This window comes from Trichechus manatus, unplaced genomic scaffold (assembly GCF_000243295.1).
Source record: "Trichechus manatus latirostris isolate Lorelei unplaced genomic scaffold, TriManLat1.0 scaffold00042, whole genome shotgun sequence".
In the NCBI taxonomy this organism is placed as follows: domain Eukaryota; kingdom Metazoa; phylum Chordata; class Mammalia; order Sirenia; family Trichechidae; genus Trichechus; species Trichechus manatus.
The window spans coordinates 8,295,839-8,312,616 of record NW_004443978.1 but is presented as its reverse complement, the minus strand read 5'-3'; the positions used below and the strand labels follow the sequence as shown (position 1 = coordinate 8,312,616).

The following is a 16,778-nucleotide window of genomic DNA, read 5'->3' as shown; positions in this document are numbered from 1 at the left end:
TGCCCTGCACTATTTGAGGCATTCAAAATAGAATGGTGAAGAGGCAGAGCCAACATGGCACCTAGACGGATGCATCATCACTTCCCCCTGCAGCAAAGACCCGAAAAACTAAGTAAAACAGATAGAGTTGTCAATCCTGGAAACCTGAGCATAAATTAAGGGATAAAGAACTAGATCAAACACCGAATGGAAGAAGAAACTGACAGAAAACAGAGAACAGAGAGATACGGAATGGAGGTTCACTGCCAAGTAACATGGCACAGCATTGCCATCTTGGAACACAGCCAGCAACGACCCCAGACAGGGAGTACGGGAAGGCAACTTCACGGAGCTCTCAACAGGAGACAGAGTACCCTGAAACCAGAGAAACACACTTTCCCACCCCTCACCCTTCCGTTGAGTAGAAGCAAAAAAACCTCCCCATCCCGGCAGCCCCCGCTACCAGGGTCCATACTAAAAGTTCCCTCCCCCACACACCAGGCTCGCCCTGTCCCTCCCACTGTGTAGCTATTTTTCTCCTTTTTTTCTTTCTTTCTCCCTCCCACCTAGCTCCGTATGCCACCTGCCCCCATTCCTGTCAACTCCCACCACCCAGCAATTTTTTAATTTTCTTTTTCTATTTTTTTTTCTTTCTTTTCACTCTCCCTCCCACCTAGTAGCATACACCACCTCCCCTCCCCACCAACCCCCAGGTCCACCTCACCCGCACTCGCCGGCCCCCAGCACACAGCCATTTTTCTCTCTTTCTTCTTTTTCTCTCTCCCTCCCGTCGAGCTCTGTACATCACTTCCCCCGCTTCCTGCTGGCCCCTGCCACTCCACCACAGCTGGATCACTACTGACCCACTGCTGGCCAGGGTCCACCCCAACCCCACCTACCGAATCTGCAGCACCATTTTTTCTTCTTTCTTTTCCTTCTTTTCTTTCTCCCTCTGACCTAGATCCATACGCCACATCCCCTCCCTTCCCACTGGCCCTTCCTGGGCTCCTCCCCATCTCCACTTGCTGGCCCAACCATGCCACCTTTTTTTTCTTCCTTTTCTTTCTACCTCCCTCCTAGCCCCATATGCCACCTCCCACCCTTCTAGCCGGCCTCCCAGCACCGACACAGCTAGAGTGCCGCTGGCCCACCATCCACCAGCTCCAGCTGCACCTTTTCTTTTCTTGTCTATTCTTTCTCCCTCCCACCTAGCCCAGTACACTACCTCACCTCCCCACCGGCCCCCACCCCTACTCGTCAGCACCAACTGCATTGCCATTTTTTTCTTCTCTTTCTTCTTTTTCTTTCTCCCTCCCACCTAGCACCATACACTACCTCCCCACTTCCCACGAGCCCCTGAGACATTACCGCAGCTAGAGTACCACCAACAGTCAGGGCCACCTGAGGCACTAGACCCACACTGCCCCTCCCCTCCCACCACTTGACCATCTGCTGAACAATGGGAAGTAAACCCATACCACTCCCCATCAGACACCCCCGCCTATCTGGAAAGCTTTGAACACTGCCACACCATTGGACCAACATCAAACGGCAGACAGCGCCCACCCAGGTCACACACAGCCACCTCACCAAACCAGTGTACAGAGAAGTGGGCTCTTCCTGCCTGCTGCTGCCTGGCCCACATAACATGATGAGGGCTATCACGTGCCCATAGACAAGCAAGCAGCAAAGCACAACTGGCCAGCTGGCCTGACATATCAAAACAAAGGAGCAGGAAGAAACAAACGAACATACAATCAATAGAAGAAAATAATACCTTAATGTTTCAGAAACAGCAGACAATATCAAAACATATAAAAAAGCAGGACAAAATGGCTCCCACAAGTAACCAAAATAAAGAATCAGATAACCTTTCTGGTGGCATTGGGACTGCCTGATATGGAATTCAAAAGACTAATAGTTAGTGCTCTCCAAGATATTAGCAAAGAGATGAAAGAAAACACAGACAAAACCAAGGAAAAAATAAACAAAATCATGGAAAGCACAGACAAAACCAGCAAAAATATAGCCAAAATCAAGGAAGACACAATGAAGCAATAGAAGAATTCAAGAAAATAATACAAGAACATGACATCAAAATAAATAATTAGAAATCATACAAAAACAGCAACTAGAAATCCAAAAGATAAACAACAAAATTTCAGAAATTGACAACTCCATACAATGTTTTAAGAGTAAATTAAAAACAATGGATGCCAGAATCGGTGAGACTGAAGACAAATCCGTGGACACCACTTTGAGGAAAAATCAAAGAAAAGAATGAAGAAAACCTAAGAATTATGTGGGACATAATTAAGAGCAAAAATTTGTACATGATCGAAGTTCCAGAACAGGGGGAGAAAATGAAAAACACAGAGAAGATTGTTGAAGATTTGCTGCCAGAAAACTTTTCAAATACCATGAAAGTTGAAAAGCTGACCATCCAAGAAGCTGAACAAACCCCATATAGGATAGACCCCAAAAGAAAGTCACCAAGGCATATCATAATCATACTGGCAAAACCAGCAACAGAGAAACAATCCTGAGAGCAGCTTGAGAAAAAAGAGAAGTCACTTACAAAGGGGAAACAATAAGACTAAACTTTGATTACTCGGCAGAAACTATGCAGGCAAGAAGGTAATGGGGTGACATACATAAAACCTTGAAAGAAAAAACTGCCAACCAAGGATAATATATCCTGTAAAACTCTGTCTCAAATACAGTGACCAAATTAGGACATTTTCAGATAAACAGAAATTAAGGGAATTTTTAAAACCAAACCAAACTTACAAGAAATATTAAAGGGAGTCCTTCGGTTAGAGAACCAACAACATCAGACATCAGTCAGAGTCTAGGACACAGGACCACATCAGCCAGATACCAATGTAAATAAAGAACTCTCAATAATAAAACTAAAAGACTTAAAACAGGAAAATGAAGACATCCGTCTGTAAATGATGACAACATCAAAATAATAAAAGGAGGAATAAATGTGTAGATATAAAACTTTCAAATGGTGAGGAAGTCAGGGTAATATCAAGTAATAAAAGACTTGTTCAGACTTAGGAAGATAAGGGTAAATTTCAAGGTAACCAGACAAAAAGTTAACAAACCTACTCATCAAAATAAAAAAGAAGAAAAACATAAAAACTCTGTAAACACAAAATCTATAATAACAGAAGAAATGAAAAGAAAATCCACAAACAAAGCACAGCACAGGAAATTAAGAGGAACCAAGAAAACATCACCACCACAAAAAAAAAAAAGCACAACAGTATGACAGCAGTAAACTTGTACCTGTCGATAATCACACTGAATGTAAATGGCTTAAGTGCACCTGTAAAGAGACAGAGAGTGACAGAATGGATAAAAAAGGACATACCATCAATATGCTGTCTACAAGAGACACATCTTAGACACAAAAACATAAATATATTAAAAATCAAAAAATAGAAACAAATATACATCAAGCAAACAATAACCAAAAAAAGAGCAGCAGTGGCAGTACTAATCTCAGATAAAATAGACTAGAAGACAAAATCCACCATAAAAGACATGGAAGGACACATAATGATTAACGGGACAACCCACCAAGAAGACATAACTGTAATAAATATCTACACACCTGACAGGGCTCCAAAATACATAAAACAAAACTCTGACAGCACTGAAAAGAGAAGTAGACAGTTCCACAGTGATAGTAGGAGACTTCAGCACACCACTCGGTAAAGGACAGAACAACTAGAAAGAAACTCAACAAAGATGCAGAAGATCTAAAGGCCACAACCAACCAACAAGACCTGATAGACATACATAAAACACTCCACTCAACAGCAGAAAAGTACACATTCTTTTGCAATACACATGGAACATTCTCCAGAATAGACCACATTTTAGGCCACAAAGCAACCCTCAACAAAATCCAAAACATGAAAATAATACAAAGTATTCTTTCTGATTACAATGACATAAAAGTAGAAATTGATAACAGGAGAGCAAGGAAAAAAATCAAATACATGGAAACAGAATAACACCTTGCTTAAAAACCACTGGGTAATAGAATAAATCAAAGAATGAATCAATAATCCAACCAGGGACGTAAAAGAGTTATACAAAGAAAACTACGAAACACTATTGCAGCAAACCAAAAGAGACCTACATAAATGGAAAAACATATCGTGAATAGGAAGACTCAACATTGTGAAAATGTCAACTTTACCCAAAGCAGTCTACAGATACAATGTAAAGCCAATCCAAACACCAACACCGTTCTTTAACAAGATGGAAAACTACTCACCAACTAAATATGGAAAGGAAAGAAGCCCCGGCTAAGCAAAGCATCCTTGAAGAAAAAGAACAAAGTAGGAGACCTCACACTACCTCATCACAGAACCTACTATATAGCCATGGTAGTCAAAACAGCCTGGTAGTGGTACAACAACCAACACACAGACCAATGGAACAGAATTGAGAACATAGATCCAGCCACCTATGGTCAGCTGATCTTTGACAAAGGACCAAAGTCCATTAAATGGGAAAAAAGAGTCTTTAACAAATGGTGTTGGCAAAACTGGATTTCCATCTGTAAAAAAATGAAACAGGACCCATGCTTCACACCATATACAAAATAAACGGATCAAAGATCTAAATATAAAACTTAAAACAATAAAGATCATAGAAGAAAAGATAGGGATAATGCCAGGTGCCCTAATACATGGCATAAATACAGTACAAATCATAACTAACAATGCACAAACCAACCCATTGCCATCAAATTGATTCCAACCCATAGCGACCCTATAGGACAGAGTAGAACTGCCCCATAGGTGGCGGATTATGGATTCTAAACTCCTAACCTTTCGGTTAGTAGTCGAATGCTTAACCGCTGCGCCACCAGGGCTCCAATGCGAACACCAGAAGATAAACTAGATACTAGATAACTGGTTGCTCCTGAAAATTAAACATTTAAGCTCATCAAGAGACTTCACCAAAAGAGTAAAAAGAGAACCTACAGACTGGGAAAAAAATTTCTTTTGGCTATGACATATCCAACAAGAGTCTAATCTCTAAAATCTATAAAATACTTCAACACCTCAACAACAAAAAGACAAATAATCCAATTAAAAAATGGGCAAAGGATATGAACAGACACTTCACCAAAGAAGACATTCAGGCAGCTAACAGACATAGAAGGAAATGCTCTCAATCATTAGTTATTAGAGAAATGCAAATCAAAACTATACTGAGATACCACCTCATTCCAGCATTACTGGCACTAATCAAAAAAACAGAAAATAACAAATATTGGAGAAGTTGTGGGGACACTGGAACTCTTCTGCTTTGCTCGTGGGAATGTAAAATGATATCACCACTACGGAAAATTATATGGCTCCTCCTTAAAAAGCTAGAAATAGAAATACCATAGGATCCAGCAGTCCAGCTTCTAAGAATATATCCCTGAGAAATAAAAGCATCACATGAATAGACACGTACACCCATGTTCATTGCAGCATTATTCACAATAGCAAAAAGATGGAAACAACCTAAGTGCCCATTGACAGATGAATGGATAAACAAATGTATGGTACATACACACAGTGGAATACTATGCAACGATAAAGAACCATGATGAATCTGTGAAACATCTCATAGCGTGGATGAATCTGCAGGGCATTATGCTGTGTGAAATAAGTCAATCACAAAAGGATAAATATTGTATGAGACTACTACTATAAAAACTCATGGGAAGGTTTACACACAGAAAAAAACAATCTGTGATGGTTACAAGGGAGGGGAGGGGTGAGGAAGGGAAATCACTAACTAGATAGTAGACAAGTGTTAACTTTGGTGAAGGGAAAGAATACACAGTATAGGGGAAGTCAGCACAACTTGACCAAGGCAAAGTCATAGAAGCTTCCTAGATACATCCAAACACCTTGAGGGACCGAATTACTGGGGCTGAGGGCTAGGGACCATGATCTCGGGGGACATCAATCCCAACTCATAAGGCACGAGAAAAAAAGTAAACCTGCAGAAAACTGCAAAAAAAAAAAAAAAAAAGTGAAATGTAAGCAAGCTAGAGTCTTCTGTCCTTGGAGAGTTTCTATTCTAGTTTGGGGAAGATCAAAAATAAATGAGGAAAGAAATAAACCTAATAATTTCACACAGGAAAAATTTGCCCTGAAGTTAAACAGAAGCGAGGGGGGTAGGTGGGGGTCTTGTTTAGCTTGGGCGACCTGAGGGGTCAGGCGACATTTGAGCATTGAGGTGGCCTACATGGCAGAGCAGAAATGAAGGCTGAGGCTACCGGAGTGTGGTGAGTGGGGAGAGAGGTGGGGGCCAAATCAGGAGGGTCCTGTAGGCCACGACAGGCAGGGTTGGCTTTACTCTAGGGGCAGTGGAAGCCAGTGGAAGGTTTTGAAACAGGGGAGTGACATTACCCAATTTGCTTTGCAAGAATGTCCGTCCAGCTGGTGGTGGAGAAAGGGTGGAAGTGGGGCAGGAGTGGAAGTCTTGAGTCCAACAAGGAAGCCAGGTCCTCAGCCAGGTCACAGATGGGGCCGTCTGGCTAGGTGGAAGCTGTGGGGATGTTGACATGCAAATAGATGGAGAATGCACTTGGCAGATGACCAGGGGTGGATGTTGGGGATGAAAGAAAGGGAAGAAGAATCAAGAATGACTCAGATTTATTTTACTCGAGCAACTTTGGAGCTTATATTATTTCACTCCCTCTCCCTGTCCTAATATAAAAAACCCCGTTGCCATCAAGTCGATTCCGACTCATAGCGACCCTATAGGGCAGGGTAGAACTGCCCCGTAGAGTTTCCAAGGAGTGCCTGGTGGATTTAAACTGCCAGCCTTTTGGTTAGCAGCCTGAGCTCTTAGCCACTGTGCCACCAGGGTTTCCTGTCCTAATATAATCTCATTTATTTCTCCCAGTAACTCTGTGAACTTGGTGCTACTGTATCCACATTTTGCAGATGAGGAAACTGAATCTTAGGGAATTTGGATAGCAGACTCATAAGTCACAGACCTGCCCCCAGCTCTGCCTGAGGAAAAAGCCCCACCCCAACCGCAGAAACTACACCGTCTTGGTGGTCCAGGGAAGAGCAAGGGGTGCAGAAATGGTTTTATGTAACTTTTCTAATGCAGCTTTAAGAAACTATTTGGAGACTGGCTACTGTAAGAAATACATGAAATAAGTACTAGATACTGGTATGAACATAGGAAATAAATGTTACTAAACATTAATAAAATCGTTCAAAGTGTTATAATTGAAAAACTCTCCCTAACTCTGGTGGGACTATAAAATGATACGTACGACCATGTTGCAAGACTGGCAGTTTCTTATGAAGTTAAACAGACACCCAACCTATGACTCAGCAGTTCTACTCCTGGGTGCAGTTTCTCTTTCCCAAGAGAACTGAAAACATACCCACAAAAAGACCTGTACAAGAATGTTCACGGTCACTTCAGTCACAATCTTCTAAAACTGGCCACAACCCAAATGCCCATACACAGGAGACTGGAAAAGAAAATTGTGGTATATTCGTACAATGGAATACTACACATCAATTCACTAATATGTGAATGAATCTCAAAAAATGCTACAATGAATGAAAGAAGGTAGACACAAAAATACATCCTATTTTGCTTCATTTATTTGAAATTCAAGAACAGGAAAAGCTACTCTGTGTTGATAGGGTGGGAGTCTGATAGGAAGTGGGCACCAGGACCTTGCTGGGGGATGCCATGCTCTGTATTCCAGCTGAGGTGGGAAGTAGATACGTGTCTGCATATTTCTTTCCAGAGGTGAGTCAGCACTTAAGCAGAGTGGTAATAATGACCAAAGGAAAATAAATATGCATACACAATCTGAGGAGACAAGGAGCAATGTGTTCGCTGAGAAAAGCGCCCTTGGCTTCTCTGATAGACAAACTACTCATGCAGTGCGGAAGATGCTGATGTGGTCGGCAGGGACAGATCCGTCATCCTGTCTGTGGAAGCAGGGAGTTAGCGAGCTGTCAAGCAATCAAAGAAATTATTAATATACAAATCCATAACGCCTTGGGAGACACACACTCTGCATGTTGACAACCTTGAGAGCCTTCAAGTAATCTCTTAATATTTCAGTGAGGTAACCTAAAGGTTGTCAGTTCGAACCTACCCAGCAGGGCTGCAGAAGAAAGGCCTGGTGATCTGCCTCCATAAAGAATACAGCTGAGAAAACCCTATGGGGTAGTTCTACACTGTCTTACGGAGTCGTCGTGAGTCAGAGTTGACTCCTGGGCAAGGGTTTGGTTTTTGGTTTTTACACATATAATTCTGAGCAGTTCCACTAGATGGCGATGTGTCCGCTGATGTCCACCGACCACACGTAATCTGGAAGCTTTCCTTACCTATCCACGTGGAACTCAGACGCACATGGGTGGTTTACATACACAGACACACTGCACACACACACTGCACACTGTACACACACTGTATACACACACCCTGTACACACACACTGCACACACACACACGCACACACACACACACACACACTGCACCCCTGCTTGTGTCCTGAGTATTTGTTTTCCTCATCTTTTACCATCTGATCCCATTGCTGTCCCCCTTACTCAGCGTGAATTATGTATTCATTTTGGAGGTATAATAGCAGATGGGCAATGGATTTTTTTTTTTAATTCCACTTGTTTTTTTATGTCATGTTCTGTTGGCGGTGGGAAGGCGTTTGAGTGTCTTAGGGAAAGAGCAGTATAATAAGGTGTAGTGCAGGGGCCATCAATTAGGATGTGAGTGTCTGTGGGGAAACCATGCTGAGGACTGCTGGAGCAGAGACCTGATGCTGATTTTTTTGCCTTTTTTTATTTTTCCAGCTGGTAAACTGGAAACAGTGAAATGGGCATTCACCTGGCCCCTGAGTTTTGTCTTATACTTCACTGTCCCCAACTGCAACAAGCCCCGCTGGGAGAAATGGTTTATGGTGACCTTCGCTTCCTCCACGCTGTGGATCGCAGCCTTCTCCTACATGATGGTGTGGATGGTGAGTGTGTCGACGCCCCCATGGCCCTGCTAGATCTCTTTAGAGAGAAAACGCACTTCACTAAAGGGCAAGCGGAGTTGGGATTTCAGCCAGTTAACTACATCAGTCAGCTGTGCTGCGTAACAAACCAGCCCTCACCTCGGTGGTCTAGAACCACAGCATTCATCCCCCGGCTCACAGGCCTCCAGCTTGACTGGGGTTTGAGTACTCTTAGCTGGGGCTGCCAAACAGCTCTGCTTTGAGCTACAGCTGGTCAAGTTTGAGTCAGGCAGCAGGTTGGGTTCAGGTCTGCTCCGTGGGTTTGCTCACTTTCCTTGGACCAGCGGCTGTTAGGGAATGCTCTTCTTATGGTTGACTACTGGCATGCAAGAGGGCAAGTGTAAACACAGGGTGTCTCTTAGGACCATGGCTTGGAGCTGACACTCACATTCCAGTGGCCAAGTCCAACATCAGTGCAATGAGGGAAATACACGCCACCTACTCCCACCGTCTGTCAGTTTGTCATACTGTGATGGTTTATGTGTTGCTGTGATGCTGGAAGCTATGCCGCTGGTATTGCAAATACCAACAGGGTCACTCGTAGTGGACAGGTTTCACTGGAGCTTCCAGACTGACAGACTAGGAGGAAAGCCCTAGTGATCTACTTCAGAAAATCAGGAAATGAAAACCCTATGGATGACAACAGAACATTGTTCAACTCACTTGCTTTGGACCCATCATCAGGAGGGATCAATCATTGGAGGAGGACATCATATCATCATATCTGGTGAAGTAGAGGGCCAAAGAGGGCAAGGGAGACCCTTGGTGAGATGGATGGGCACAATAGCTGCAACAATGGGACTGAACATGCTGGCAAACGTGAGGGTGACAAAGGACCAGGCAGCATTTTGTTCTGTTGCGTATAAGGCCACTGTGAGACAGAGCCAACACAACAACAGCTATCTATCTGTCTGTCTGTCTACTCTGCCCACTTTAGTGAACAGAACAGCAGAGTCAGAGAGCAAAAGGCGTGGAGGAAAGACATGAAGAATTGGGGCGTGATGATCCGCTCTGTCATAGTCACTGCCCTATCTGAGTCTCACTTTCCTCAACTACAAAATGTGTTCATTGGACTCAGTGACCCCTCAAAGGGCCTTCTGAGGCTAAAATAGTGATCCGTGATTGACATTGGTTGTGGAGGTGTGGCTCCAAAAAGTCTTCAGTGCAAAGTAATTTTAGGAAACTCAGCTCTCCGGAATGCATTGTTCATTTCTGATGGCACTTTTACTGGAGAGCAAAGCTAACTCAGTAGAATTGGAGTTGGGCAGAAATTAAAAGCCATGAGAAGGTTATGCAGATCTAAATTAATCTTGCTTGAGTGTTGAGCAGAAATACAATATAAATTCTAGATAATTATACTCAAGAGCTAAGAAGGTTTTTGAAAAGATGATTTGGAGGCAATAGCACATTTGTAACCCTGAAACTATTAACTCATAATTATCCCTCGCCTTCAAGGTCACAGGCAAACTGACAATGTTTTTTAAAACCTGTATCACATAGCTAGGGGTCTCTCCCTCATTCTGCATTCATTAATTTTTTTTGTATTTGATGTATTCATTGAATTCCCTTTCTGTTCCAGGTCTGGGCAGTAGTGTTACTGTCCCTGACTGCAAGGCGCTCAATGTTTTCTCTGAAGTTCACTAACAAGCAAACTAGTTGACTCATCTGAGGTTCACCTTCTTTCTGCTTGCCTACTTCCCATCTGGTGGAGGGACTGATAAGTCCTGAGAAATGGCCAAAAGTAAGGGAGAGAGAAAGGAGACCCTGGTGGTACAAATGGTTAATGTGCTCAGCTGCTAATTAAAAGGTTGGAGGTTCGAGTCCACTGAGAGGCACCTCAAAGAAAGACCTGGTGACCTGCTTCTGGAAACTCAGCCACTGAAACCCTATGGAGCACAGTTCTACTCTGACACTCTTGGGGTTGTACACACAAGGAACCAACTCAGGAACAGGTTTGCTTTTAAGGGAGAAAACGAAGAGAGGCAGGAGACCTAATTCCAGCCACCTCGTTAGTGAACTCCCCCCAACTCCAGATTCACCCCCAACCATAATCTTAACAGCTAGCATGCAACTGAAGCAGCAGTGCCTTCCAAGTCAAGTCTGGTCAAGCCAAGCCTGATTCCTACAAGGACTGAGCTGTTAGAAAGGAAAGACAAAGTTGCCAGTAGAGCTGGGTTTGAGCCTGGGAATGTGTAGCTCCATTCCACAAAAGGCCTCTAAGAGCAAAAAAAGAGAAATATTTTAGAAATATTTCTCCACCACACTCGGTGGAGACTGAAGCCAGAAAGCCCCAAGGCCATCCTGAGCAGAAACGAGGTGCATTCTCTGGTCAGAAAGGAGCTAGTGAGGCATCTCAAGGGATTTTAACTAACCATTCCCCAAACCTCTGGCCAGGGAGAGGCCAATGTGGCCTTCGGAGTGAAGTCCAGGGTTTCCTACATAGGTATCTCTTTCAGTAGCTGGCCCATGAAAAGAATGTGCTACTCACAACATGTGGTTTGCATTTCTTGCAGTTTTCTACAAAATGAGGCAATCGAGTGACGTCCTAAAATGACCTAATGGTTTCGGCTCTTGCAAACTATCCTCTTAGGCCAGCATCTTCACTTACTGCTCTTGCCATTGGCCCCTTGATCACGCTGTCTCACCAACGGCCTTCCTCTCAGCTTTCCCATGTGGAAATTGGGGGCAAGAATGGGCTCATTTCCATCATGGGGGAAAGGTCTCAGTGTTGTATTTCAAATGCGGGGCTACCTATGCGAATGAGCCTGTCTGCCCCGGCTGGAATCCCCCTGTGCCACTTGCTAGCAGCATGTGACTCGAGCACATGCTTCCCCCAGCCTCAGTTTCCTCATCTGAAAAATGGCATCATAATAGCACCCGCTCCATAGGGTTGTTGTGAAAATTAATTAAGTTAAAACCCATGAAAACCGCTTAGCACTGTGCCCAAGCACTAAATGAGCGTAAGCTATTACGATGATGCTGACGAGGAGAATGACAATGACGTTGTTACCCGGCTTCAAGGGAGACAGAAGAGCAGTCAGCTGACGATGGCCCTTCTGACCAGGGAAGTCTGGGTGATGTAGTCCAGCCCCTCTCCGTTCCTGTAAGCTCCCAGCATGCCTCTCCTGTCGAGGGTGCGCCCATCCCACGCACAGCACAGCAGCCATCCACTGGGGTCTCCCAGGACCATCCTGAGTTCAGATAGTCTGTCCCAAGGCTGCCTTTTCCCAGAAACTCTATTTCCCTCCCACACCTGAAAGGAACAAATGAAAACAGCCAGTCTTTTGTTGGAAATCGTGAGGTCTGTACTACCCTGTCCCGTGAGCCAACAGCCTTGGTCTGCGCCCCACAGTGTCCCACATCCCCTGTATTAATACGGGGAGCAGAAACGTTGCCCCCCAGAGAGATGCCCAGAGTGTCACCCTTCCTGCGTCTTGGTCATCAGGCCCCAGTGGGCAGGTCAGGCTGGAGTTGGACCTCTGCTTAGGGCCCATTTCCTCCTTCCAGGTCACTGTCATCGGCTTCACTCTGGGGATTCCCGATGTCATCATGGGGATCACCTTCCTGGCCGCAGGGACCAGCGTGCCTGACTGCATGGCCAGCCTCATTGTGGCCAGACAAGGTGGGGCCTCTGGGAGGGCACCGAGTGGGGGGAGAAAGGAAGGCCTCCCTACCTGGGGGCAATCAATGGGGCACCGGATTCGGGCTTGGAAGGGTGACTTCAGAACCTTGTAGGTCAGAGGCTTCCTGGGGACAGAGGAGCCAGAAACAAGCCACCTTTGAGGAAGACAGAGACATTTTCTAGGTAGCAGCCCACAGTCCCTTTTGGAGGTTATGTTACTGTCCCTCCATCATTAAAAATAGGAATAAATATAATGATAGGTAACCTTTCCTGAGTGCCACACGCTGAACAAGACATATTAGGTGCATTATCTCATTTCATTTTAACAGCAGCTCTATGAGATAGGGACAACATACGCCCTTTTTATGGAACTGGTGCTTAGGGAGGACAGACCCCATACCTGAGTTTCGACAGCTGCAGCACCCCTCAGAGGGGCGGCAGCCAGAGGTCAGCTTTTAGTGTAAGGCGGCCCCTTCCTTCCTTCAAAACCAAGCTCACAGTTCACCTGCCAGGTGGACCCCCCAGATGGCCGTGCCTTCCCCAGCACCCGCTCGAATGTATACGGCTGATGCATGTTTTAAACAAACACAGTGTGTAGCTATCAAACTTAGCACTGTGTCTTCAAGAAATCCTCACCAAATTCTGATTACATTATTTTAAAGATATTCCTTCACTGTTCAGAAGAGGAACTAACTGCAACATAGAGGAAGTGGGAGTTGATACTCAGTGAGCTAGTGAGCTGCTTCACAGAACCGTGGAGAGTGTTCCTTTCTATAGGGAATCCTCAGAGCTTTTGGAACCATATTTGGTTTTTGGAATCACTTACACTGGGTCAGTGATCAAGGTCGACGTAAGGTCAACATTGCAATAGAATGTGGTTTTGGCATTTTGTGATCGCTGTCAATCTATGGTGATGGTCTGGGAGGGAACCAAGCATGAGAACTAGCAAAACTCTCTCTGGCTTCCAGACCCAAGGCCTGAGAGGGTCCAGCCTGCGGCCGCCGTGCTCCCCTGTGGTCACCTCCCTCAATGGAGCGACCTCTTTTCCTTGCAGGCATGGGAGACATGGCCGTGTCTAACTCCATTGGGAGCAACGTGTTCGACATCCTAATCGGCCTGGGGCTCCCCTGGGCTCTGCAGACGCTGGCAGTGGATTACGGATCCTACGTAAGTATTTTTCTCCACGCTTCTCCTTAAATCCAGCGCACACAGATTTGTTCTCAGCGGCCTTGGCCACTGTGACTTTGCCTCAAAGGAGATGTGGAAATGCCCAATTTGAGGGGAGATAAATTCTCCTCATCAAGTCGTTCCAAAGCCAGGCTGTGGGGATATTTAGGACTCTAATGAAAGGATCAGTAAACTGTTCCTACCCAGGGCCAGAGAGTACATACATATTGTGGACTTTGTGGGCCACAGAGTCTCTGTCACAGCTATTCAGCTCTGCCATTGGAGCATGAGAGCAGCCAGAGACGAAACGTCAATGAATGGGCACGGCTGTCTCCAAGACAACTTACTTATAGAAACAAATTTGAATTTCATGTCATCTTCACATGCCATGATATATTTTACTTCTGGTTCCTTTCGACCATTGAGAAGTCTAAAACTCCTTCTTAGCTCGTGGGCTAGACAAAAACAGGAGGCGGGCAGGATTTGGCCCGAGGGCTATCGTTTGCCAACCCCTACTTCAGTGTATTTAGTTTGCATGCAAAGCACTTTTATTCATTATGGAAGGAGCACAAAGAATTATCAGCTTCCAAAATACAAGACACCCTCTCTGCTAGGGATGGTTCCATGGAGGCTCCCCACAGAGCCGTGCAAGCACTGATGGCCCCATGCCATGTCTCAAGGCAACGCTAAGTATGGCCTCAGGTGGGTTTGCAGGTTGGTGACACTGCTCATCTGGGGAGGTGTTGATGGTATTTCCTGACTCACCAAAGCATTCCCTCTCCACGCGTGTGAACTTCTCTCCTAGACACAGTCCAAAAACTGCAATTCGAGATTTCTTCCTGTATCAGGAAGCAAACTTAGTGTGTCCAAGTTTTTCTCTCCAACCCAGAGCTGGGCATATCTCTAAATCTGTTACTGTGCATTAATGCAGTCCATCTGCACAATGCGTTGTAAGTGTTTGTTATGCAGAAAACATCGTGGCTCATTCTGTCAGATGATGCTTGTCTTCAGAGTTTCTTAGCTAATGGACACTTCAGGTTGGGAAGGTAAGTCCAGCTGGTTGTACTGGAAATAAAATCCATACAGTAAGGCCACATGCTTTTGGTTCATGGGATTTTCCCTTGAGGTAAAGATGAGCAAACGGAGATGGGAGGAAGCAGAAGGTGTTCTAAGGAGTGGAGGACTCTGGGTTGTCTGTGAAGTCAGGTAATGACGTAAGTGGTCTGCAAAGCTGCTCTCAGGAGGAGAATTTGCACTGAAATTTGAATGATGAGAGGGAACCAGCCACGGGGAAATTGAGGCAGGGAGAAGTGAAAAAAAAAATCCAGCCAGAGGTACAGCCAGTGCAAAGGCCCTGAGGCAAAAAAAAATGCACTTGGCACTTTGGAGAAACTGAAAGAAGTCCAGTGAAGTGGAGCCAAAGGAGGGAGGAGGGGCATGATCTGAGATGCAGTTGGGGAAGCAGGAAGGGGTCTGATCCTGTGGGTGCTCATTTGGCAATTAATAAAAAGGATGACATCCAAACATATAATACGTGGATTTAGAAAATTTATGTTTTTGATGACTTTTATGTGAGATTCAGGAACATGAGTTTTAATGCTAGACCTCACACCAAAGAACAAGGACCACTGGTTGTAGTTAGCTGCCGCCGAGTGAGCTCCAACTCATGGCAACCTCATGTACAACAGAACAAATTGCTGCCCTGTCCTGTACCATCTTCGCGATCATTGATACGCTGCAGTCCATTGTTGCGGCCACTGTGTATTTTGAGTTCCTCCCAACCTAGGGGGCTCATCTTCCAGCACTGTATTGGACAGTATTTTGTCGTGATCCATAAGATTTTCACTGGCTGACTTTCAGAAGTAGATCACCAGGCCTTTCTTTCTAGTGTGTCTTAGTCTGGAAGCTCCAGTGAAACCTGTCCACCATGGGTGACCCTGCTGGCATTTGAAATACTTATGGCCTAGCTCCCAGTATTATAGCAACATCCAGGCACCACAGCACAACAGACTGACTGACAGGTGGTGGAAGGACCACTTGGCCTTGGCTGATTTTAGAGTAAATGTATCCACAACAGAGGCTGATCCTTGAAAGGACCCTCAGCCACGCACCCTAACCTCTTACCTCCTTGACTACTTGCTGTCTGGCCATTGGACTATCGCTAAACTAGACCCCTCAGACTCAACTGTCGCCGAAGTACTCCCTGCGCTTCCAGCTGGTGTCTTTCTTCCTTCAGACGCCTCTGCCTCAGATGCTCACACCCTCCATCCCCCGGTTCATTTCAAAATGATATCCCCTCTTCCCAGTCTTTTTCAACTGCCACCTCACTCAGGTTACCTTTCCAGCTCCCCTGACTCACACACACCGAACAGGATCTGCCCGACAGCCCTTGTTTCCTTCTCATTCATGGCCCTTGTGCTAAATCTGTGTACTCGCTCCAGCTTTCTACATGTTCAGTGATGCATGTAAGAGAGAGGCACTGAAGGAATATCCTGGTTGGCCCTGAAAGGCTGTCATCCACTGGGCGGTCACATAACTCCAGAGAATCTTTCTAAGTTCTGCAGGCCCAGGAGTGCGATTTTGGGGTGCTTCCAGAGGTGATCAAGCTCTTATTAATTGACACACATCATCCAAATTCACAAGTTTGGTATACAGACTAGAATGTCAGCAGACAGGTAGTAAGGTATTTCAGTGCCAAGGAGAAGGCATACTTATTTTAGAAGATTTGGGCTCTGTGTTCCTGGAATAAGATCTTATGAGGAAGATATTTCAGGGGTCCCACAGCCTGCCTCAAGTTCAGTGATTCACCAGTACTCGTATGACTCCACAGCAGGTTACACTCATAGCTGAAGTTTATTATGCTATGGATATAGAGTAAAAACATCAGGAAAAAGAAATGCATCAGCTGAAGTCCAGATAGGTCAG

General features: G+C 45.0%; 1 protein-coding gene across 1 annotated transcript in view; it reads left to right on the top strand.

Annotated features, from left to right (window-relative positions):
* Nucleotides 1–16,778, top strand: part of SLC24A3 (solute carrier family 24 member 3) — a 658,266-nt gene that overhangs the window by 620,920 nt on the left and 20,568 nt on the right. The window contains exons 13-15 of the mRNA XM_004376430.2: nt 8,859–9,025; nt 12,572–12,686; nt 13,741–13,853. Coding sequence (XP_004376487.2) covers nt 8,859–9,025; nt 12,572–12,686; nt 13,741–13,853 — 395 coding nt within the window. The remainder of the gene's footprint in view (nt 1–8,858; nt 9,026–12,571; nt 12,687–13,740; nt 13,854–16,778) is intronic.